This window comes from Lissotriton helveticus, chromosome 1_2 (assembly GCF_964261635.1).
Source record: "Lissotriton helveticus chromosome 1_2, aLisHel1.1, whole genome shotgun sequence".
Taxonomy (NCBI): domain Eukaryota; kingdom Metazoa; phylum Chordata; class Amphibia; order Caudata; family Salamandridae; genus Lissotriton; species Lissotriton helveticus.
This window is the reverse complement of record NC_136058.1, coordinates 288,401,300-288,425,329: the sequence shown is the minus strand read 5'-3', so window position 1 is coordinate 288,425,329 and position 24,030 is coordinate 288,401,300. Positions and strand designations below refer to the sequence as shown.

The 24,030-nt window shown below is 46.9% G+C and overlaps 1 protein-coding gene across 1 annotated transcript in view; it reads left to right on the top strand.

The window, feature by feature from the left end:
• Positions 1–23,724, top strand: part of LOC144801401 (uncharacterized) — a 143,331-nt gene extending 119,607 nt beyond the window's left edge. The window contains exon 2 of the mRNA XM_078671751.1: positions 20,326–23,724. Within this exon, the coding sequence (XP_078527877.1) occupies positions 20,326–21,584 (1,259 nt within the window). The 3' untranslated portion in view covers positions 21,585–23,724. The remainder of the gene's footprint in view (positions 1–20,325) is intronic.
• The last annotated feature ends 306 nt before the right edge of the window (positions 23,725–24,030 follow it).

Sequence of the window (24,030 nt, the reverse complement as noted above, 5' to 3'; positions counted from 1 at the left end):
GCTTATCTGCGATAAAAATCGGCAGAGCGCGGCGATAATAATATTGCCGCTAACCGTGTTAAGCAATAAATATCGCTTCATCTTGGTAATATGCCCCTGTGTTCTGCCTAGTGCCAAGGAAGACACCCTTGTGCCATAGTGCAAGAGTATCTACATTGTAGTAAGTTTCATTTTTGCACAGGAAGGGATATCATCCTTCACAAAACTACCCTTGGAGGCCCACTTTGTGTGCATGCTGCAGAAAGCATAAAAGATATGAAGGTATTTCTCCTCATTATGCAAGTTTGAGGAAGGCGCACCATTCTTTGCAAAAAGCCATGTCTACAACTCTTTGTAAATATGGGTTTTCATCAAAATCCATGGATGAATGCATGGAAAGGCCGACAAACCACCCATTTAATGTTCCCCGATACAAAGTAATGCAAGGCATTACAATGCTCTGTGTTGCGTTACTTTTTTTGTTTTACAAATCAATGATGCAAAACAACATTTGTGTTGCTTTGTAAATACCAAACTGGATTTTGCATCAGGTCGGAGTCAAAAAAGTGACGAAAACCTAAAGTAGATTCTTTAAATCTGGGCCAGGGTGTTTTCCCTACTGACCTGCAGAGGAGCAAACAAATTTACACCCATCAGATGACATGTGGGTCTTCAGTGTCCTTTCAAAGAGCATCAGGAAGGATTGGTCACCAGAGAATCATGGGAAATCAATGCACCTCAAACACCTGTGCTTATACAGGGGAACTAAACATTCATACCTCACCACTACAATGAAAGGAAGAAAAATGTGATCCTGAGCGAATCGCACTCCTATGAACGTAGGGGGTGCTTCCTTCCTTTTCTGACCCTAGAAAGGGAAGGGTCAGGAGTACATTTTGAACCTTTCCAGAGGAGAAAGGAGATGGACAGGAGTTTACGGATATTTCAAACTTTTGAAGTTGTGGGAGTACAAAACTGCCCAAGGAGGAATTCCTCACCTCGCCTTGAGAGAGAGTTACTCATTTGCAATATTACACTATAGTGTGGTAACCATGTGCACAGTTTCCGAATTCCCAGCTGTCATAAAAACGTACCTGTGACTCGGGCCCCTTTGGTTCTAAGGGGCTAATTATTTCTAGAAGCGCTGGGCATATTTTAAAACAAAACATCCTTCTAATGTCTATTTATTCAAATAAAAAAAAGAAAATATTAAAAACAGTGTCATAAAACAATGTTTTACTAACCTTATTTTTGTTTGCTTTGTCTCATGCTGATTTGCAGAGACAAGGCAAGGTAAAGGGAAAATAGTTTTTGTAAAAACAAATCAGTAATAGAATTTAATTCCAAAAGTATTTGTTATGTTATGTAATCGTTTCAGCTTTTGCAAAGCGTCTTGTGTTATGGGGTAGTCACGCTGCGCTGCATGACAGGCAAAGGACATACAATCACAATATTTAAGGCAATAATGCGCATTCCTGTCCTTTCTCCTGTGCTGGCGCCCTTATGGCTGCCCACCCTTTCACCATGGTGCAAGCTGCGTAGAATGCAGAATTGTTTTTGTGCAGAAAGGGACACCTCGCTGCACGAAAACAATCCTGGGAGGCATAGTCCTCTTTCTATGTGTGCTGCAGAGGCTAGAAGCTGCCTCACGGAAGTGTTTGCATCTGGTCTTCTATTGAACTTATATTGTGGGGGTGTATTCCACCAAAATATCAACAACAGATTATTGTGGGCAACAATATTGTGGCTCAAAATATCGTGAAGCTAAGTTTGTATAGGTAAGAATAGATTTGCTATGCCTAACTCCACAGCATAGCAGGTAAACCAACAACATCCACAGATGCTTTGATAAAGCAAATTCAAATTTAAATGCTAAAAAGCATGTAACCAATTCCCCTAAGTGAACATTTTCAATGAAAATATTAGGCAATGAGAGAGGTGATGATTTTGGGGTCCCCCCTAACCTAGGGTGAGGACCAAGTATATGCCTGAACAACAAAGAGCATAAACAAAAAGCACATCTTGATGAATGATTCGGTGGTGGTCCCATCCTATTAGGACCACCCCTCCCCCCCAAGCACAGTTATTGGCAAAAAACAATCCCAACCAAAGGCTCTGCAAAGCATCATGAGACGAGATTAGCAGTGGGCAGTGAATATTATAGTATCCAATATCAAAATAATTCTAAAAAGAGCTGCAGTTCAACAGTTCAAAAGCATTGAAACCCTTTCATGAATCTTTTGCATTTGACTCGTGAGGGACATCTAGTAACAACTAGTGGAACTGCAGCTTGATGTAAGAATAATTTCAATGCATTTGCATTTGACTCGTGAGGGACATCTAGTAACGACTACTTGAACTGCCGCTCTTTGTAGAATTATTTAGATATTGGATACTATAATATTCACTGCCCACTGCTAATCTCGGCCCATAATGCTTTGCAGGACCTTTGGTTGGGATTGTTTTTTTTGCCAATAACTGTGTTTGGGGTGGTCCTAAGAGGATGGGACCACCACCAAATCGTTCAATAAGATGTCCTTTTTGTTTTTTAAAGCATCTGCTTGGTTCTCTCTCTAGGGTAGGGAGGATCCCAAAATCATCACCTCTCTCACTGCTTGTAAATTTTGCATTCCACTTTGTGAAAGTGTTATATGTTCTTAAGTACTTTGTGAAAGTGTTCTATGCTGTGAAGCATCAGTTACGTGATGTTACCAGAGTTGTTTATAGTTAAACATGGCCTCCACTGCTATGGGAGGAGTTTGAGGGGGCATGAATAGGGGTGTTATGACTAGGAATTATATTGGTAGAACGCTACATTACCCACTGCTCCTGCTTGTGTATTCACAGTTAGATAATCATCCCAAAGCTCTTTCAGGTTTCATATCATGGTTTTGATGGGGATTGACTCTGCAAGGGATGTAGAGGTGGCACATGCTGTTACAGATTTAGTCCCATGCATACCTCAATGCGTTTGAGGTCTTGGTTTAAGGCTTCAACGTGGTTAGGAAGGTGACTGAGGTATAATTGTGTGTCATCTGCTTAGAAACTGAAGTGGAGCTGGTGACTGGGCGGCGGGTCCATTTAAGGCGACTGGTGGCTAAAGGGCTTTATAGTGAACGTTTCCTAGGGTATTTGTTGCTGTGGTCTAAGATGGCCCCTCCTGTGCTGTGCTAGCCTGGCTCATCTGAGTATCTCATGTGACAAGAGTCTAGGCGTTTTCTCCACATTCCCCAGAACCAGTGGCGGCTCGCCCTTATGAGCATCAGGACTCTACTCTCCTTTCTGTCAGCCCACTGTTTTGATATAATGGAAAAATGCCAACTGCAGCAGTGAATCTGTCTGATGGTTGACGCAGATGTATAGAGGTCCTGGGCCAGCCATCAGACACATTGTCCAGGGCTGGCAAAGTCACAATGGCCTTGGGACCCTACTTTCCCACGTGCCACTCCATATGTGATGCACTGCAACATCACCTATGTAAATGTAAATGTTGTAGTATTTGTATAGCGCCCGAATCGACACCCGAAGGGGTATCTCAGGCGCTTGTACACATACCGCTGTGGAACCCTTCCTGGCTTTTCCCTGTGAAGTACCCACTCCTGGGCACCCCCAAGGTGAAGCCAGGCATCCTAGCGTTGTTGGGGCGGTTGTGGAGATTAAGCAAGCTATTGCCCAGAGTTGCAGAGTGGGACCCATGATTAGAATAGGCACCGAGGCGAGAATTATCAGGTCCGAGGAAATTGAGCCCAAGACCCGCCGAGGCGGTAATTGAACCCTGGTCCCGGGCTAGACCTTTTCATCAGAGTCTGCCGCTCTAACCATTGAGCCACTTCTCCACCTATAAAGGTAGCCCTGGATGCTTCAGTTCTGTAGTGCCCTGGGATACACTTAAATTAGCCTGTCATCTTACCCTCTCCATCAAACACTAAATCAGCCCCTTAGTGACTACATACAATACATATAGCATATTGTCTGACCACTCTGACAGAATAGTCAAGTTTTAACAAATGCGTATCAGGAGGAACTGGAGAGGAAATAAACCTTAAGATGGAGACCGAATGAGAGTTCTCTCCTGGGTTTGAACGTATGGTTTGAACGCCCTGCGTACATCCCTAACATTGTTAGTTCATTGCAGCAATAGTTTCATCACTCTGAGGGCTTCATCAGGTCATTGCATGCACTAACCGCGGGCCTGCTCTGCCCAGGCGAGATCCTGTTCTCGGAAGAGATGAGGAAACAGGAGTAAACATACTGCCTTCCATTTTGTTTGTTTTACAGTGAACTTTAGATCTGAATGCATGGTCTATCTGAACAGAGATCTGCAGTGCAAATGTTGGACATACCAAGATAAAAAGCAAACCATTCAATTCTCAAGGACTCTGCGTGTTTCGCACGGTCAATGCTGACAAATCATAAACCCCACACAAGGGACTTTTTAAGGCTCTTGTGTGGAGACTCTATTTTGGCCCTATTCCCATTCTAACCTGTACAGCTCCCTAGCACATGGGAGGCTTTATATCTGTCCATGGAGACCATAGACAAGCGCTGTGCATAAAACAGCTCTCCGACTAATGAGTAAAAGTAGAGGGTCTCCAGCCCAATCTTAAATGGCCATCCAGTGATGATTCTTTCAAAGGTCTGTCCTGGCTAGGAGGATGTGTCTGAAATCAAAGGCGTGCCCGGCTGCAGACTGCAGCGTCTTTCCCCCACACCTAGCCGTTTATCAGAGGAGACGTTAAAGTGCATGTAACAATGAATGCAATATCCTATACTCATGTTATGAAGCTCTGTGGTTCAAGTGGTTCAAAAAAAGTATGGGGTATGAAGGGGGTGGAGTCAGTGAGTGTGCAGTGGGCCAGAGATGTGGCTAAAACGATCAAAACATTCTGTAGGTATTTTGTTGGTCATTTGGCTACAGGTAACTGTATATAAACTATATATAATGCACACACATTAAATGAAAATAAATGGAAGTTTAAGGTATCCGTGAGAAATACATTGTTGTGGTAGAAAAGCTGATTTGACTAATGTAATAATTTGGGATACCTGTGGGTGTAACTGGAGTGTCAATGGTTTGATTCCTGGTTGATACCCTAGGGGGTAGGTGACACATGCATTTATAGTGCTGTGAGGACCCAGAATGTTGCTGAAAGAACTATGCAGTCATTCGTTTTAAAATGTATTATACACAGTACAGGGGTGGCTCCTCCATAATGGCGGAGGAGCATTGCCTCACTGATCAGTCAGTCAGAAGTCAAGCGAAAAATAAAATGGCCACTGACTGACTGAGTCGATGCCGGCAGTGTAGGGTGGAGCGGGTCAGGCATAGCAGGGAGGAGTGGTAGGCACACTGTAAGTGCTCATGTCTGTTTGGTCGTCCGGCCAGCTGTGTTGCACAGCCGGTTTGGAGAAACATCACAGGCTCCTGGGCACTGTCTGAGCGGGAAACCAAGCCTCTCAGACCAATTCTGGTACTGCTCTCATTCTACGTATCGCATGAGAGCAGCGCCGGGATTGGGTGGGAAGCCTGTGCCCCAGTGCATGCTGGGAGGAGAGCCAGAGAAGAGAACCAAGGCTGCCGTGTTGACAAGTTCAACTTTTACAAATGATTATTTCCCCTTAGTCCCCGTCCCACCCACCACTGACACAATACAAGATATAGGCTGCACACAGCATAGGATAGGCTGCCAAAAAAGTACAAAAAATAATCAGTGCATTCAAAAGGTGCTTTCAAAAGTTATTTTTATAATAATATACACACTGTACCTAGTGCACACCTTTATTAGTTTTCTTTTAAAAGGACACATTACAGAACTGGCAACACTATTAAAGGGCCTCTCTAAAAGTATAACCCTTTGAAAGCATCACGCTTAAACTGATTCTAAATAGTTGGGTACAGGTACTTTCAGTTGGGTATTCACCAGGAATTTTTACATACACACAGACAATAAGACACACACTCTCTACCTCTCTGTTTTGAAAGTCTTCAGCAATGTTTGTTATTTTGTGTATTATTGTTTTTTCTCACTTAGTACCCCTACCAATCCGAATTAGTCTCCCTTTCCACTGCCCCTTTAATCCCTCTTATGTACCTTGCTTGTTGTACAATATATTTAAACATTATATGCCAGCCTGACTGTTGGAAAATCTGAAGCTGTGCCCCCCACCCCTCCCAATCTTACTCACCAAGCTACACCCCTGTGCTCACTTTGGCCTCTGTTTACAACTCTAATGAAATTCAAGTTGCAGAGAGAGCAGTCTATGCGTGACCGCAGATGTGATGCTGAAAGATAGCTATGTCCAATATTCCACTATTATCGTCCATTCATAAAATGTCACCTCTTATTGATTTTTCGCCAGTATACAGCGAAGCAAACAAGACATTGGGGCATATTATCAAGTGCATTATCGCCGCTTTAGCTGGACTTTTCCCCACGAAAGCGGCAATAATGTTATCGCCCTATTAGCAAGCTGTCGCTAACTGATGTTAGCGACAGCTTTTAGGCAATAGCGACCGGTTTGGGGCCCGCGTTGCATGTCAGCGATATTTATCGCTAATGACATGCAAAGTGGGCCTATTATCAATGCATGCGAAGCAACAACAAAATTTGCGCTAAGCGCGAATATCACCAAAACCTAACGCCTTCTCAGATCACTTCTTAACCTGTATATCCAACGGGAGGTGAATATTCAGGTTAAGACCCTATTGGCGATGATGCCTGAATATATATTTATCGCACTTGAGATAAACGTTCTAATAGCACGTTATCGCTGCGATAAAATCCGGCGATGCGCGGCGATAAAAAAGATATCGCTAAGCTCATTTAGCGATAAATATCGCTAGTTGTTGGTAATATACCCCATTATTTGGGTATTAGAACACTGCTCTTCAACCTAATAAAAATATACCTTCATCCACTCTGGGCCTCTGTTTGGTGCACAGTTTTTCTGATTGCACATGCGTGACATGTTGCTGCTGAGAAATAATGCTATTGTGTAGTGCATCAAATTTCGAATTATTAAAATATTTCACAATTTTTGTCAAATACCTGCATGAAAAACATACTCTACTGGATTCTTGCCAATATAGGTGCACCAGTGTGCTGGAAAATGCACCATTTACCCAAATTTATGAACTGATCTTCTATGGGTCAGGGAGAATGACCCCACAGCAAATAGAGTCCACCATCCCTGAGCATTTGGACTCATATATGTGTGTTTGTGGAACATGGGCTAGCAGAACCTAGCAGAAATGGCAGTGGAGTGTTGTACAGGGTCAGCCGCAAGCAGACAACCAACGAGTGACAGGAGAGGTAGCTGGTAATTGGACTGTTACGGCATTATGATGTAGTGTTCTTTAAAGAGATGCATCTTCAACTCTTTCCTGACTTGGAGCAAGGGGTCTGATTCACAGAACTAACTTAGACAAAATCCTAAACTTACTACCATTTTCGCATACACAGAAGGCACTTACTCATTTCGGTATTCACAGAAGTTAGGAGTCCTAACTTTAGGACTCCTAAATGCCTTCTGTGAATACCGAAAGTCTTAAAATTAGAACTTTTCTCAACTTTACTACTACTAAACTGAGAAAAATCCTAACTTTAAGACTTTCGGTATTCACAGAAGGCATTTAGGAGTCCTAAAGTTAGGAGTCCTAACTTTACTACTACTAAACTGAGAAAAATCCTAACTTTAAGACTTTCGGTAATCACAGAAGGCATTTAGGAGTCCTAAAGTTAGGAGTCCTAACTTCTGTGAATACCGAAATGAGTAAGTGTCTTCTGTGAATACCAAAATGAGTAAGTGTCTTCTGTGAATGCGAAAATGGTAGTAAGTTTAGGATTTTGTCTTAAGTTTGTTCTGTGAATCAGGCCCAGTGTTCGGGCGGTCTTGTAGGGCGCAGGTTTGATGTTCCAGATCCTGGGTGCTTTGGCTGAAAAGGCCTGCAGCCTTGTTTTTGATTTTTAACATTTCTTAGTCTGGAGTCTGATGTCTTTACTGCGGGTGTGCCGAGAACCGCAAGAGGCAGTGAGATTGTCTGCACGATGAGCACGGTGCAGGTCATGGTGGTCTTGTACATGACACAGCTGATTTTCACGATGGTGTGGACTAACTCGCCACACTGCTTCAAGTTTGGCAAATGTCCTCACATCTGGAAGTCCTTCCAAATGCTTCAAAAATACTTTAAACACTGGTTAAACGTTTGTCCTAGCGTTGCCATCTTTGTATTGTAGCCCCAATACAAACTCCATGTTGGGATTTCCCAAGCCATGGCAATCAAGATTTGCTCTGCTCTGAGTAGGATTGTATCCCAGAAGTAACACCACACAGCGCATAGGGCTGCCTTAAGTTGCCTTGCATTGGTAACGTATTACATGGGTGCAGCATCGGCGTTTCTGTGCATCCACCCATGTATTTTTTACACTAACCCATATTTACTACAGTCAGTGAACATGTGTTTGTGCCAAAATGGTGCACTTACCTGAGGCTGGCGTATTGACGAGAAATATCTGTATTTCTCCTCGATACATCCTCTTTGCATGTATGCTGAATTCTGCAGCACACGGCAAAGATGAATAAGGCTTTAAGAATAGTTTTTGTGCATGATGGTATCCCTTCCTGCACAAAAATTATTCTGACCACAACACAGGCACCCTTGCATAGTGACGCAAGGGGGACTACATTGGCGCTAGGGAGTCAGAAGTGCACCAGCTCTATGAGAGAAAAGAACTGCACCATATCTTAGTAGATATAGCGCCTTTCTGCTCCCTCCCTTTGACGCATTGCAGAACAACAACCTGTCTTGCTGCGTTGCGTCAACATTTAGCAAATCTGACCTACAATTGGAAGCTGATCTGGAACTATGAAAGAGGCTAAGACTTGCCAAGACGGGGGTTCAGAAGAATTAGAAGAAAGTTCTTCACAGAAAGGATCTTAAATGAGGGGAAGCACAACACCGCTCAGGCGATAAGAGCTAAACCTGTGGCAGCTTGCAAGCATACCTGAGGTAGATACTGTATAGTGCTTTACCTGTAAGAACAAAGACAGATCTGGAGACTAAAGCTTTCATCATGAAGTGGCAAAGTGATCTCGATTGGCTGCTAATCAAATTTGAAGGATGAATCAGGATTACAGAAAAATGTGTCAATTGCTCACACTCAAGGCTATTCATGGAAACATTCCACCTACTAAGTCCTGTCAATCAATCAGTCAGGATTTATAAAGCACAGCTAATCACCCGATAGGGTTTCAAGGCCCTTACAAGCCCCAGAGGCTTATTCGAACAGCCAGGTCTTGAGGGCCATTCATAATTCTGGAAGTGAGGTGATGGTCCTGAGATGCATGTGGAAGCTGCGATGTGGGAGAAGGAACATCCTCCACTTCTGCTTTGGTAGATGTGGGGAGAGTGGGCAAGTGAAAGGGAGGCAGAGCGTAGTCTTCTCGACGGTTGGTGGAAGTTCAAGCGGTTGTTAATGTAGGTGGGTCCTTGGTTGTGTAGAGCCTGTGTGCGTGGGTCAGCAGCTTGAATTGGCATCTCTTCTGTACGTGGAGTTCAGCCACTCTTGTGATGAAAGTATAAGTAGAGTATATGGTGCTGGGCCAGGAGCCAGAACAAAACTGTTTACTGGAAATACGCAGCTCCTAACAAATCCTTTATATTGTTTTAATCCTCCAGCACGTTGGCTCTACTGTCATGACGACAAAACTATCTATAGTTCACTCTGCAAAACAAAATTCCCAGCCCAGACATTTTTTTCAAGCTTCACCAAACAATCACTACTCGGGCAGCCAAAGTGCAAGCATTTCCCACACACACAAATACTGCTTGAGGGGTAACAGTGTAAGCTTCGATCACTAACAAAACAGGCACAGCCTAGATAGCAGCATCCCAAGCTTCCATCAAACACGCATTACAGATGCAACATGGGGTGCCGCCATACAAGCTTCCCTTACTCACACAAAACCTGCCTTCACACACAGAGAAAGGGCACAGCAAGGTTAGTAACTAGTCACACATCTCTCTCGCAGAGAACAGATACAGCACAGGTGGAACCAGCCTAAGCTTTGTCCAAGCTTCCCTCATACACATGGAACCTCACACACAGAAAGCCTGGACAGCAGCAATCCAAACTTTCCTCACACACTAAGAACAGATAAAGTCTGGGCAGCTGCAGTCCAAGCTTCCCTCACACACTCACAACAGGTATAGCCTGGGCAGTAGCAGTCCAAGCTTCCCTCACACACTCACAACAGGTAACGTCTGGGCAGCTGCAGTCCAAGCTTCCCTCACACACTCACAACATGTAACGTCTGAGCAGCTGCAGTCCAAGCTTCCCTCACACACTCACAATAGGTAACGTCTGGGTAGCTGCAGTCCAAGCTTCCCTCACACACTCACCACAGGTATAGCCTGGGGAGTAGCTGTCCAAGCTTCCCTCACATACTCACAACAGGTAACGACTGGGCAGCTGTAGTCCAAGCTTCCCTCACACACTCACAACAGGTATAGCCTGGGCAGTAGCAGTCCAAGCTTCCCTCACACACTCACAACAGGTAACGTCTGGACAGCTGCAGTCCAAGCTTCCCTCACACACTCACAACAGGTATAGCCTGGGCAGTAGCAGTCCAAGTTTCCCTCACACACTCACAAAAGGTAACGTCTGGGCAGCTGCAGTCCAAGCTTTCCTCACACACTCACAACAGGTATAGCCTGGGCAGTAGCAGTCCAAGCTTCCCTCACACACTCACAACAGGTAACGTCTGGGCAGCTGCAGTCCAAGCTTCCCTTACACACTCACAACAGGTAACGTCTGGGCAGCTGCAGTCCAAGCTTCCCTCACACACTCACAACAGGTATAGCCTGGCAGTAGCAGTCCAAGCTTCCCTCACACACTCACAACAGGTAACGGCTGGGCAGCTGCAGTCCAAGCTTTCCTCACACGCTCACAAGAGGTATAGCCTGGGCAGTAGCAGTCCAAGCTTCCCTCACACACTCAGAACAGGTAAAGGCTGGGCTGCAGCAGTCCAAGCTTCCCTCACACACTCAGAACAGGTAAAGACTGGGCTGCAGCAGTCCAAGCTTCCCTCACACACTCACAACAGGTAACGTCTGGGCAGCTGCAGTCCAAGCTTCCCTCACACACTCACAACAGGTAAAGACTGGGCTGCTGCAGTCCAAGCTTCCCTCACACACTCACAACAGGTAACGTCTGGGCAGCTGCAGTCCAAGCTTCCCTTACACACTCACAACAGGTAACGTCTGGGCAGCTGCAGTCCAAGCTTCCCTCACACACTCACAACAGGTATAGCCTGGCAGTAGCAGTCCAAGCTTCCCTCACACACTCACAACAGGTAACGGCTGGGCAGCTGCAGTCCAAGCTTTCCTCACACGCTCACAAGAGGTATAGCCTGGGCAGTAGCAGTCCAAGCTTCCCTCACACACTCAGAACAGGTAAAGGCTGGGCTGCAGCAGTCCAAGCTTCCCTCACACACTCAGAACAGGTAAAGACTGGGCTGCAGCAGTCCAAGCTTCCCTCACACACTCACAACAGGTAACGTCTGGGCAGCTGCAGTCCAAGCTTCCCTCACACACTCAGAACAGGTAAAGACTGGGCTGCTGCAGTCCAAGCTTCCCTCACACACTCACAACAGGTAACGTCTGGGCAGCTGCAGTCCAAGCTTCCCTTACACACTCACAACAGGTAACGTCTGGGCAGCTGCAGTCCAAGCTTCCCTCACACACTCACAACAGGTATAGCCTGGCAGTAGCAGTCCAAGCTTCCCTCACACACTCACAACAGGTAACGGCTGGGCAGCTGCAGTCCAAGCTTTCCTCACACGCTCACAAGAGGTATAGCCTGGGCAGTAGCAGTCCAAGCTTCCCTCACACACTCAGAACAGGTAAAGGCTGGGCTGCAGCAGTCCAAGCTTCCCTCACACACTCAGAACAGGTAAAGACTGGGCTGCAGCAGTCCAAGCTTCCCTCACACACTCAGAACAGATAAAGAATGGACAGCAGCAGTCCAAGCTTCCCTCACACACTCAGAACAGGTAAAGACTGGGCTGCAGAAGTCCAAACTTCCCTCACACACTCAGAACAGGTAGTCTGGGCAGCGGCAGTCCAAGCTTCCCTCACACACTCAGACCAGGTTAAGTCTGGGCAGCTTCCCTCACACATTCACAACAGCTGAAGCATTGAAGCAGCAGCCATCCAAGCTTCCCTCACACACTCAGACCAGGTAAAGTCTGGGCAGCAGCAGTCCAAGCTTCCCTCACACATTCACAACAGCTGAAGCATTGAAGCAGCAGCCATCCAAGCTTCCCTCACACACTCACAACAGGTATAGCCTGGGCAGTAGCAGTCCAAGCTTCCCTCACACACTCACAACAGGTAACGTCTGGGCAGCTGCAGTCCAAGCTTCCCTCACACACTCACAACATGTAACGTCTGAGCAGCTGCAGTCCAAGCTTCCCTCACACACTCACAATAGGTAACGTCTGGGTAGCTGCAGTCCAAGCTTCCCTCACACACTCACCACAGGTATAGCCTGGGGAGTAGCTGTCCAAGCTTCCCTCACATACTCACAACAGGTAACGACTGGGCAGCTGTAGTCCAAGCTTCCCTCACACACTCACAACAGGTATAGCCTGGGCAGTAGCAGTCCAAGCTTCCCTCACACACTCACAACAGGTAACGTCTGGACAGCTGCAGTCCAAGCTTCCCTCACACACTCACAACAGGTATAGCCTGGGCAGTAGCAGTCCAAGTTTCCCTCACACACTCACAAAAGGTAACGTCTGGGCAGCTGCAGTCCAAGCTTTCCTCACACACTCACAACAGGTATAGCCTGGGCAGTAGCAGTCCAAGCTTCCCTCACACACTCACAACAGGTAACGTCTGGGCAGCTGCAGTCCAAGCTTCCCTTACACACTCACAACAGGTAACGTCTGGGCAGCTGCAGTCCAAGCTTCCCTCACACACTCACAACAGGTATAGCCTGGCAGTAGCAGTCCAAGCTTCCCTCACACACTCACAACAGGTAACGGCTGGGCAGCTGCAGTCCAAGCTTTCCTCACACGCTCACAAGAGGTATAGCCTGGGCAGTAGCAGTCCAAGCTTCCCTCACACACTCAGAACAGGTAAAGGCTGGGCTGCAGCAGTCCAAGCTTCCCTCACACACTCAGAACAGGTAAAGACTGGGCTGCAGCAGTCCAAGCTTCCCTCACACACTCACAACAGGTAACGTCTGGGCAGCTGCAGTCCAAGCTTCCCTCACACACTCAGAACAGGTAAAGACTGGGCTGCTGCAGTCCAAGCTCCCCTCACACACTCACAACAGGTAACGTCTGGGCAGCTGCAGTCCAAGCTTCCCTTACACACTCACAACAGGTAACGTCTGGGCAGCTGCAGTCCAAGCTTCCCTCACACACTCACAACAGGTATAGCCTGGCAGTAGCAGTCCAAGCTTCCCTCACACACTCACAACAGGTAACGGCTGGGCAGCTGCAGTCCAAGCTTTCCTCACACGCTCACAAGAGGTATAGCCTGGGCAGTAGCAGTCCAAGCTTCCCTCACACACTCAGAACAGGTAAAGGCTGGGCTGCAGCAGTCCAAGCTTCCCTCACACACTCAGAACAGGTAAAGACTGGGCTGCAGCAGTCCAAGCTTCCCTCACACACTCAGAACAGATAAAGAATGGACAGCAGCAGTCCGAGCTTCCCTCACACACTCAGAACAGGTAAAGACTGGGCTGCTGCAGTCCAAGCTTCCCTCACACACTCACAACAGGTAACGTCTGGGCAGCTGCAGTCCAAGCTTCCCTTACACACTCACAACAGGTAACGTCTGGGCAGCTGCAGTCCAAGCTTCCCTCACACACTCACAACAGGTATAGCCTGGCAGTAGCAGTCCAAGCTTCCCTCACACACTCACAACAGGTAACGGCTGGGCAGCTGCAGTCCAAGCTTTCCTCACACGCTCACAAGAGGTATAGCCTGGGCAGTAGCAGTCCAAGCTTCCCTCACACACTCAGAACAGGTAAAGGCTGGGCTGCAGCAGTCCAAGCTTCCCTCACACACTCAGAACAGGTAAAGACTGGGCTGCAGCAGTCCAAGCTTCCCTCACACACTCACAACAGGTAACGTCTGGGCAGCTGCAGTCCAAGCTTCCCTCACACACTCAGAACAGGTAAAGACTGGGCTGCTGCAGTCCAAGCTTCCCTCACACACTCACAACAGGTAACGTCTGGGCAGCTGCAGTCCAAGCTTCCCTTACACACTCACAACAGGTAACGTCTGGGCAGCTGCAGTCCAAGCTTCCCTCACACACTCACAACAGGTATAGCCTGGCAGTAGCAGTCCAAGCTTCCCTCACACACTCACAACAGGTAACGGCTGGGCAGCTGCAGTCCAAGCTTTCCTCACACGCTCACAAGAGGTATAGCCTGGGCAGTAGCAGTCCAAGCTTCCCTCACACACTCAGAACAGGTAAAGGCTGGGCTGCAGCAGTCCAAGCTTCCCTCACACACTCAGAACAGGTAAAGACTGGGCTGCAGCAGTCCAAGCTTCCCTCACACACTCAGAACAGATAAAGAATGGACAGCAGCAGTCCGAGCTTCCCTCACACACTCAGAACAGGTAAAGACTGGGCTGCAGAAGTCCAAACTTCCCTCACACACTCAGAACAGGTAGTCTGGGCAGCGGCAGTCCAAGCTTCCCTCACACACTCAGACCAGGTTAAGTCTGGGCAGCTTCCCTCACACATTCACAACAGCTGAAGCATTGAAGCAGCAGCCATCCAAGCTTCCCTCACACACTCAGACCAGGTAAAGTCTGGGCAGCAGCAGTCCAAGCTTCCCTCACACATTCACAACAGCTGAAGCATTGAAGCAGCAGCCATCCAAGCTTCCCTCACACACTCAGAACAGGTACAGAATGGACAGCAGCAGTCCACACTTCACTCACACATTCAGAGCAGGTAAAGAATGGACAGCAACAGCCCAAATATCCCTCACACACTCACAATAGGTGACCACCTGGCAGTAGCAGTCCACACTTCCCTCACACACTCAGAACAGGTAAAGAATGGAGCGCAACAGCCCAAACTTCCCTCACACACTCACAATAGGTGACAACCTGGCAGTAGCAGTCCACACTTCCCTCACACACTCAGAACAGGTAAAGAATGGAGCGCAACAGCCCAAACTTCCCTCACACACTCACAATAGGTGACAACCTGGCAGTAGCAGTCCACACTTCCCTCACACACTCAGAACAGGTAAAGAATGGAGCGCAACAGCCCAAACTTCCCTCAGAAAATACAAACAGTGGCAACATTGGTAGAAGCAGGTCAAGCTTCCCACACACATAAATAGAACATTTACACCATGGAAAGTAGTACACACACCACGCTCACACACACACACATCATACACACAATGCCCAGCCATATCATTACTCCTTGTTCCCTAAAGCCATTCATCCTGATTAGCTCCCACCCCCCTCCCCACCCAACAAAAGGCTCTCAGTGGCTTCATCAAGACTATCCCCTAACCAAGGAAAAGAAACCAGAGACTTCAAACAGAGACTGATACAAAGAAGTGCATTCTCACTTTCCTTGGAGATTGGCTTGCAGAGAGGGTGCATGAGGGATCCTAGAGGAATTATTGATGTAGGGCACACCAGTTCTTGGGCTCCTGATCCTACTTGGAAAAGAGGAGAGAGCTGTTCACAAGAGACTTTGGGTCAGATTCACTGTCCTTGATACAAGGGCAAACCCTGCAACGCTGTGTTGCAGGGAGGGTGGGAGATGAGCAGCACCAAATTCAGCAAGAGTCGCCTGCGAATGACATCATCGGAGGCAATCTGGCTAAAACTGGCTGCTTTGCGTGATGCGCTACCTCGCTCTGTGACATAAAGACGAGGCTATTATAGCAAAGTCTATGAACTTAGCACCATATTTATAGCCAAGTGATGCAGTGCAGCGCAGCAAGTCACCATTCTGCACTGAGCTGCACTGCGTGATGGGGAAAGGGCAGGAAGGCGCCATATTTAAGTCAATACGGGTCATTATTGTCCTTTCCCCTGGCTGGCAGTCTTTTGGCTGCCTAGTGCCAATGCAGACTTCCTTCCATTATGGTGCATGGGTGCTTGCATTGTAAGGAGGATTGTTTTGTGCAGGAAGGAGTACCCTCCTGCACAAAAACAATTGCTTGAGGCTTTTTCCTCTTTCTGTTTGCGTTGCAGAATGCAGCACACATAGAAAGAGGAATAAACTAGGAGAAAGAACCATATTTCTCTTTGTTACGCCTCACCTGGGGAGGTGTAGATTTTAGACTTCCCCAGGATGTCAGTGACGCCCTCAGACGTTTTTGTGGGAGGGTGGACTCAAGCAGTGCAAGGCCCTCCATGGTTGATGATGGGCTCCAAGACCCACCAATCAACACCTCAATCCAGACTGTGCCACTTCAAGGTTCACCCTTACTCACATGATAAAATTATTTTCAAACTTGCCAGGTCTGAACATCCCCGTCCAATGTCCTTATTCTTGTCGTCAAAAAAGACATTCTTCTCTGTACTTGCGAAATGGAGGTAAGGTGGGAGAGCCATCTGTAATAAGCAGTGTTTCTAAGCAGCACCTCTTTGTTAGATTGGGGTCTCCAACACCTTGGAATGTAGCTTTACTCTGCTTTTCTTACACAGAGGAAGATATCTTACCTTTTTCGGTCTAGTCTAAAACATCACATGCGCTCTTGCTTGCAAGACCTTTTGGGGCTTATTTTTCCCCTCCTTGCACCACGGGTGCATCACTTTTAATATGGGAAAAAGTGACACACCGGTGGCGCAAGGAGCTTGTAAATAAGTCCCTTTGTTGCTTGAAGAAAGGCCTCGACCTCGAGCCTGCCCATTACTCACCACTGGTTGGCTTCCTCAATACTCTTATTTGCCGGCTCCTGATTGGTCAGTAGGTTCCGGTTTCACTTTCTCCTTATTTGGTTCTCCCTTACGTGGAGCATGGACCAAGTACTGATTGCCTGGCAACTTTGATTAGTGCCCTTCCGCTGCTGCTCTGTGCTGAGACTGAGGCACTTTTTTTCCCTTCTTGCCCACCACCAGCGTTGTTGCTTGCCCCCGCCACCTGGGTTTGACCCTCCTTTATGCTTCCCTTCCCTCCCCCCGTCCAAGCTATGAAGTTGTCAAGATTTTAAACTTCATCGTGTCGTTTAGCAAAATCACATGTCCAAATACATTCATTTGGATATGAACGCCACGGAAATATTGACGTTTTCTGCTGTCAGGGGGTTTGTACTGTCGGCTCTGCAGGTCTAACTACAACAGTTAAACAAATGTGTGTTATCTATCTTTTTGTGAGACAAGTTATTCATCTGCGTGGTTACAACACTTGTCCACAGTGCAGCTGTTTGGTCCAACTGATAACTTGCGAGTGTCAGGCGCATATCATCTGTGCAGGGGCGTAGCTTGGTAAGATCGGGGACGGGGTGGGTGGGGTGTAAGCCACAGATTTTCCAACAATCACGCTGGCATAGCTTGTTAAAGTACAGAGGGGCATAATACCAAAGGCCTTATCGCCGCTTTAGCTGCACTTTTTGCCGCTAAAGCAGTGATATTTTTATCGCCCTATCAGCGAGCTGTCGCTAACAGCAGTTAGCGACAGCTTTCTGACTAAAGCGACCAGTTTGGGTGCCGCTTTGCATGTCAGCAATATTATCGCTATTGACATGCAAAGTAGTTGTTCCCGACCAATAGACCTGAGAAACAGCCGCTAACAGGCCTATCGCCTATTAGCAAGGAGGCCCTGGCCCCGGTTAGGGTGAAACCGACAGACACATCACCATACCTGACTTAAAGCACCTGTACCTAACTATTTACCACATAACACATTTTTTAAGGGGGTGTAACACCCAAACAACCCCTTGAGGCTATGCCCCTGCGCCAGTGGTTTCACATTTCAAACATGTGCATTTCATTTTTGAACCAAGTATATATCGGTTGCACAGATGTTTGTGACTCTGAGCACTGAGTGTGAGGAGTGCAGCGCTCCCAAGAGCCCATGTGTGTGGGCGCTACTCTCTGCGTTGCAGGAAGCAGGTTACGGAGGCTTTTCAGAATAATCGTGTATTTGACCTCGTTTTAAGAAGAAAGCATGTTCAGATATGTCTTATAGAAATGAGGGTTTTTTAAAGTGGCTCCTTTGGTCTTTGCAGAGCAGTGCAATTGAAAGGGTCTTTGCACCTCTCTTTTCTGTCCTGCCCGCCCTCTTTTAAAGTTTATAATCTGGATTTTATGCTCCTGCACACCCAGGCTGCCAGGTACGTTTTGAGGCTGGTGTCACTTGATAATGTACTTTAGGACAAAAAACTGGATGAATGCAGCTCACTTCTTTTTGAACAGCTTCTCTTGTAGTATTTGATGCAAGTCGCTGTCTAATTCTCGTTTCAGACAACCACTAATATAGAAGGCTAGCCTGAACTATTTGTAGCGCCAAGAACTCTGCAAGTCTTCTTGTAACAATCACTGGCAAAGCCAGTTGTTGGCCTTGTCAAGCCACAGTTGTGCAGCAGCACTCATGTTGTTACAGCTAATCGTCAGTCCTGAAAGACCGGAAGAATGGGGCAGAGTCAGTCTCATATCTCTCTCACGCATCATGTGACTGAAAGTGTCTTACAAGCTGGCAGGTATCACATTTGTTGGACAATGTCTTTCAAACTTGATTAAGAGACTGACCCTTCCCCATCCGCTCTGGTCTCTCAGAGGCATTGACCGAAGAGTAGTTCCCCGGCCTCCTCCTTCAATGACCTCGGCTGTTGGGGCTAGAATGCCCCTGCTGGGCAGTGCCACCAGAAGCATAAAGAGCCACTGGGTAGGCATGAAATGGTAAAACATGAGCAGAAGGGGTTAAACTGATGGAGGTAGAAAAGTCTCCCTGTTAAAATAAACCCTGCCCCAGGAGGAAGGCGCTGCAGGAAGCACAGGCTTCCTGCAGGATAAAGGGCTGGAGGAGGCTAGGGCCGCTCTCTGCAACGAGCAGGGAGGGGCTCAGAGAAACATCCGCATTCTTCGAGATTTTTAACGTAAGGGGGGCTGTTTTCCACTTTCCCTCCTGCACTTCGCCTCACTTTTGTTTGCAAACACTTCTCCCACACGCACTTCACCCGCCCTAAAAGGAAACAGAAGAGCTGGAGAGTTAACAAAGAGCTGCTGCGCCCTTGTGGATAAAAAGTGATTGTGGCATTCTTGAATTAGTCTAAGTCACTGGTAGTTTGTCTCTAGGACATTACAGTCCATTGGTATATTGCTCACTGTGGGGGATATGTACAAGGAAGTGGAGGAGAGCGGCGTTAGCTTTCCTGGCTTAACACCTCTCTCCGCCACTTCGGAAACGCAAGGCTGCACCATATTTACAAGAATGTGGGGCAGCCTTGCGTTTCCCTCTGCGATGGCGCTAAGTTTAGCAACTTAGTGCTAATGCAGGCACCCTTGCACTAGGGTGACCAGAATTTTAAAGCAAAAAAACAGGACATTTCACTATAGAAGAAGAACTATAATTTTACGTCAAGCGAGCGCACAGAATGACAGCGCTCCTCAGCAGAGAATTACAACAGGCAGTAAGAACATACATATGATTCAATTTTTAAACCCAGTAGCTTGCCTGTGAATTTTATTGCTTTCTTGGAACAACGGCTAACTATGCCCGCTTTGTAAAACATAATAAAAAGACCTTCCCCCGTTTTAGTCGACCCTCTCCAAAAACCGGGAAATGAGCTAAATTTCTCAAAATCTGCTTGGACAGCTGGTGAAAAACGGGGATCGTCCTGCCAAATCCGGGACACCTGGTCACCCTACCTTGCAAAAGAGTACAATCAAGGGTGCCTGCATGCAGGGGAGGATTGTTTATGTGGAGGAAGACATCAACAATTTTAGAAATGCACATAAACAATCCTAGAAATGCTGTTCGGTCACTTTCATACGTACTGCTTCATGCAGCACACATGAAAGTGACAAAATTGTTTTTTTTTAAAGTTTGTTTATGTACAGGAAGGGACACCTTCCTACACGTAAACAAACAATGCCATTTTGCTTTTTCCATGTGTGCTGCACACAAGAGCAGAACTGGTCCCACATTGTCTCACAAACTGTTGATTTCTGACAATTTATTGAAACGTATAGCTTAAGAACACATAACGCGCCCAAAGCCATAGAGAAAAGGTTTATTTGCATTGAGTTCATGATACCCTAGCTAAGAAATATAGTTGGTTTATTAGTATATTGGTGCATGATTCACTGATCCATCACTGACTAGTCTTTGTTGTCTCTTCACTCTAGGTTACCACCTTCACAGTATCCTGGTGTGCTGCATCCTTATGGGTTTGAGTCACACAGTCCAAGTCTCTGCGGAAGTCCCATGCCTTTGCAGCACAGCCACAAACTTCACCTCCTTTCGAACTGCCCCGGACCGCGAGGCCTGCTGCTTAAACTTCACCGGGCTTGCGATTGAACTTCTGGAATGGAGCCTTTTCAGCAGAGTGGTAGGAGTGAGAGTTATCGACCTTTCGAACTGTAACATATCGCACATGGTCGATGTTAACTCGATTCCCAACACGTTGGAAGCATTGTATCTGAACGACAACCTCTTGGAAAAGCTTCCGATGGACTTCCTCAAAGATGCAGCCAACCTGAGCATTCTTCACCTGGAGAACAACAGACTGGTAGAGCTGCCACAGTCATTTCTACAAGCATCAGACCACATCCAAGAAGTCTACCTGGACTTCAATGACCTCGTGTCCATCCCGCCTGGTGTATTCAAGCCATCGCTTGTCAGACTGGGGTTCTCCAACAACAGCTTGGAATGTACCTGCTCTTTATACAATATTGTTGAGAAGTATCCATCAGACAATACAAGCAGTGATGTACTTGGAGAGTTGACCTGCAGCAGGCCCAAAAATGTCTGTGGCATGAACATCCGAAACGTCAAGAAAGGTGCTCTCTGCCGAACGCACCAATTGATAGCACTCTTCATCTGCCTGCCCCTGTTGTTACTTTTGGGGGTTACCTGCTGCTGCCTCTGTTCTAGAAAAAAGAAAGATCGTTTTACTGTCAGCAGGCAGCAGTGCCACCTGGCAACAGTGGAGAGGAATGGATGCAAGAACCTGATAGAGAACCACAACTATATTCAATGCGACAACATGACCACTCCAGCTAAGAAGGAGAAGAACGACCTTGTGAAGGACCAGATGCTAATGAAGACCTCCACCGCCCTGCTGGGGAGCAGCAGGGATCTCTATGAAGAGGTGGAGATCAAGGTTGGGACCTCCGCTGTAGCCAGCGATGGAAACCTGTACAAAGAGAAACCAGGAGTGAAGATCACAGCGGTGGAGGAGGAAGAGGAAGAAAAAGAGGACATGGATGCCGCAGGAGGAAGTGAACCAGAAGCTGAAACCGTCAGCGTGACTGAGGTCCTGAAGAACTCCACGGATCGCGAGAAGCTTTACATGAACCAGTCGACGGATTATTACAACTTGGTCCCTGCCATTGAGCTGGAAGACTCTGACCACTTTGAGTATGAGAGCATCGATCTTCAATGAAGGTCATTTTGACTCAAGGATGTGGTCATCTACGGACAACAACTTACAGGAAGCCAAGAGGGGGCTGAATGCAAAGGGCATGAAAGAATGTGGGACCATTGGCAAGGAGATCTTTCAGAACCTTTGCTGGCAGAATAAAAGGGCACTGCGGCCAGTGTTAAACCCCGGAAAGGGCAAATGTCATGCCAACACATCTCCCAATCAAGGATAGTGATTTAATTGTATCAGGGTGAGTGGGTGAATTGTGAAGTTAAGGAGAGAAGAGGGAGTGGAGGTTCAAAAGGCAACAACACCAGCATCAGCAGTGCGAATGAATGTACAAGGGCGTAGTACACAATAAGATAACCAACATTTGCAAGGGTGTGGAGGAAGCATGAAGCAATCCACCTTCCTCAAAAAGTAGCAACTAGGCAGTATCAGAGCACAAACAATATTTAAATATTTCCCTGAGTCTGTGACAGTAACAATCCAACATTAGTCTGATAAACACGGTGCGTTTCCTTGTTCACAGTTTTGTAATTATCGTTTTGTTTATTGGCCCTATCCCCCGCTCTGGAGTTCTGAGGATTATGTTGAGATATTCTCCGAAAGGTGTTCAGTAGGAGGGGAGCAGGAGGACATTTTGTGTCGAATGATGTCAGAGACAGAGGAAAAGCACACCTTTTCTTGAGCTATCTAGGGAGCCAGGCAAGTACAAAAAACCTGGCCCAGACCTAGTTACTGAAGAAGTGTGGGATGTATAGCGCTTGCATTGCAAAATGTGGGTTGGCGCACTTCTGTCGCCCGCTCCCAGCAGTATGTAGCACTGAAGAGCCTGAGCCAAAATGGCAGGAGTGAAATATAAAAAATAGCAGCAGAGGGGAGCTCTGTGGTGTCTCTAAGAGTTCTTCGATGAGCTATAGGACCGAAATTGTGTTTTTTCTCCACACACCACCACTCATGAATGAAAGTAACCCAGGTGATCGAAGGAGAGAAAGCACAGAGATCATAGTGCCTTAGCAACGTATATAACACAGCAGCCGATTAGCCTTATTTTCATTGTTTGTGCAAAAACATGGCTTCTTTTTATGACTTGCAAACTTTTTTTAAATGATCCGTGCCTTAAATGTGACAACAATGTGTAAATATGTATGCAAATATCGAAGACACTTAATGCACTGCATTGTGATGAGGCGTGGCTCTGGGCCTTTCCCCTTGTCTGTCCTTCCATCTAGTTCCCCAAGGAGCACTTTGCTGATGGAAATTGGCATGACAGGGCCCAAAAACCCAAGAAGGAAAATGTACGTAATGTGTGTATTTTGTAAAGTGCTGAGACGTTGTGTTGTATGGTGCAGGTGTAACTTCTTGCAAACGAGGCCGACTGTCAGGTAACAGATTTGTTTTACCAATGAATGCAATCATATTCTGTGATTTGATGGTGGGGGAGTGCAATTACTAATGGGGAAGGGTGTGGGGGGGGGGGGAGTCAATTCACTAGTCAATGCTCTTCCTAGCTCTACTGTACCCACCCCCGAGACCTCCCTTATACCGATAACACACATTATGAAAATGGTGAACCAGCCACAAAATCCCAAATTCAAATGTTTTTACTCGGTGACATAAGAAATGTACTTTATACGAGGGAGTGGCTATACATTCCATAGCGTGCACGGCAGACTGATAGACTTCCAGGCACCGTCCGAGGGCGAGAGTGATGAGGGTTACACAGGAAAGAGGAACTCGGGTAAGAAGGAAAGGAACACAAATAAGAGTATGGAAACGGAGCATTGTAGCTGCGTGGGTGTGTGCTGTGATAATGCGCCTGCTCTTTGCTGTATTGGCACACTGCCTGTAACATCAGCACTGTGATGTGATTCAGGGTTTGTCCTGCTCTAAAAGTCCTGAACGCCTTACCATTTTTACAGATGACTGCACCTCCCACGCCTCTATATTTGAATCCACCTCCTGGCTAAGTGCAGTGTGAATGGTCTTTAAGGCCCTAGGGCCCCTCCCATTTGAAGATGCTTTTTCAATGGTACATTCCGGGGAGGCAACCGAGATCTCCCTCTTGTAAAAAACTTATCATCCCCAGAGTTCATAGGACTAGAGGCGGTGGTCGCTCCTCTTCGGTAGCGGCCGCCAAACTATGGAATCCCCTACCTAATTATATTTCAGATGCGGACTCTTTCTTGGTCTTTAAAAAAAATCTGAAAACTTGGCTCTTCACATCTTAGATTCCTTTTTGCTGGTCGCCTCCCTTCTGCTGGTCATCTTATTCCGCAATAGCGCCTTAACATCTATGTGTATAAATGCGCTTCACAAATGTTATCCTATCCTATCCCATTCTATCCTACGGTGTGCCAGACCCCTTGATGTGCGGGGAGGGTCAGGTGAAAGTTGGAGGACCAAGGCACGCAGGTGGTCAGGTGAAGGTCACAGGATAGGCTTACTTCTCCCTTCATCCCGC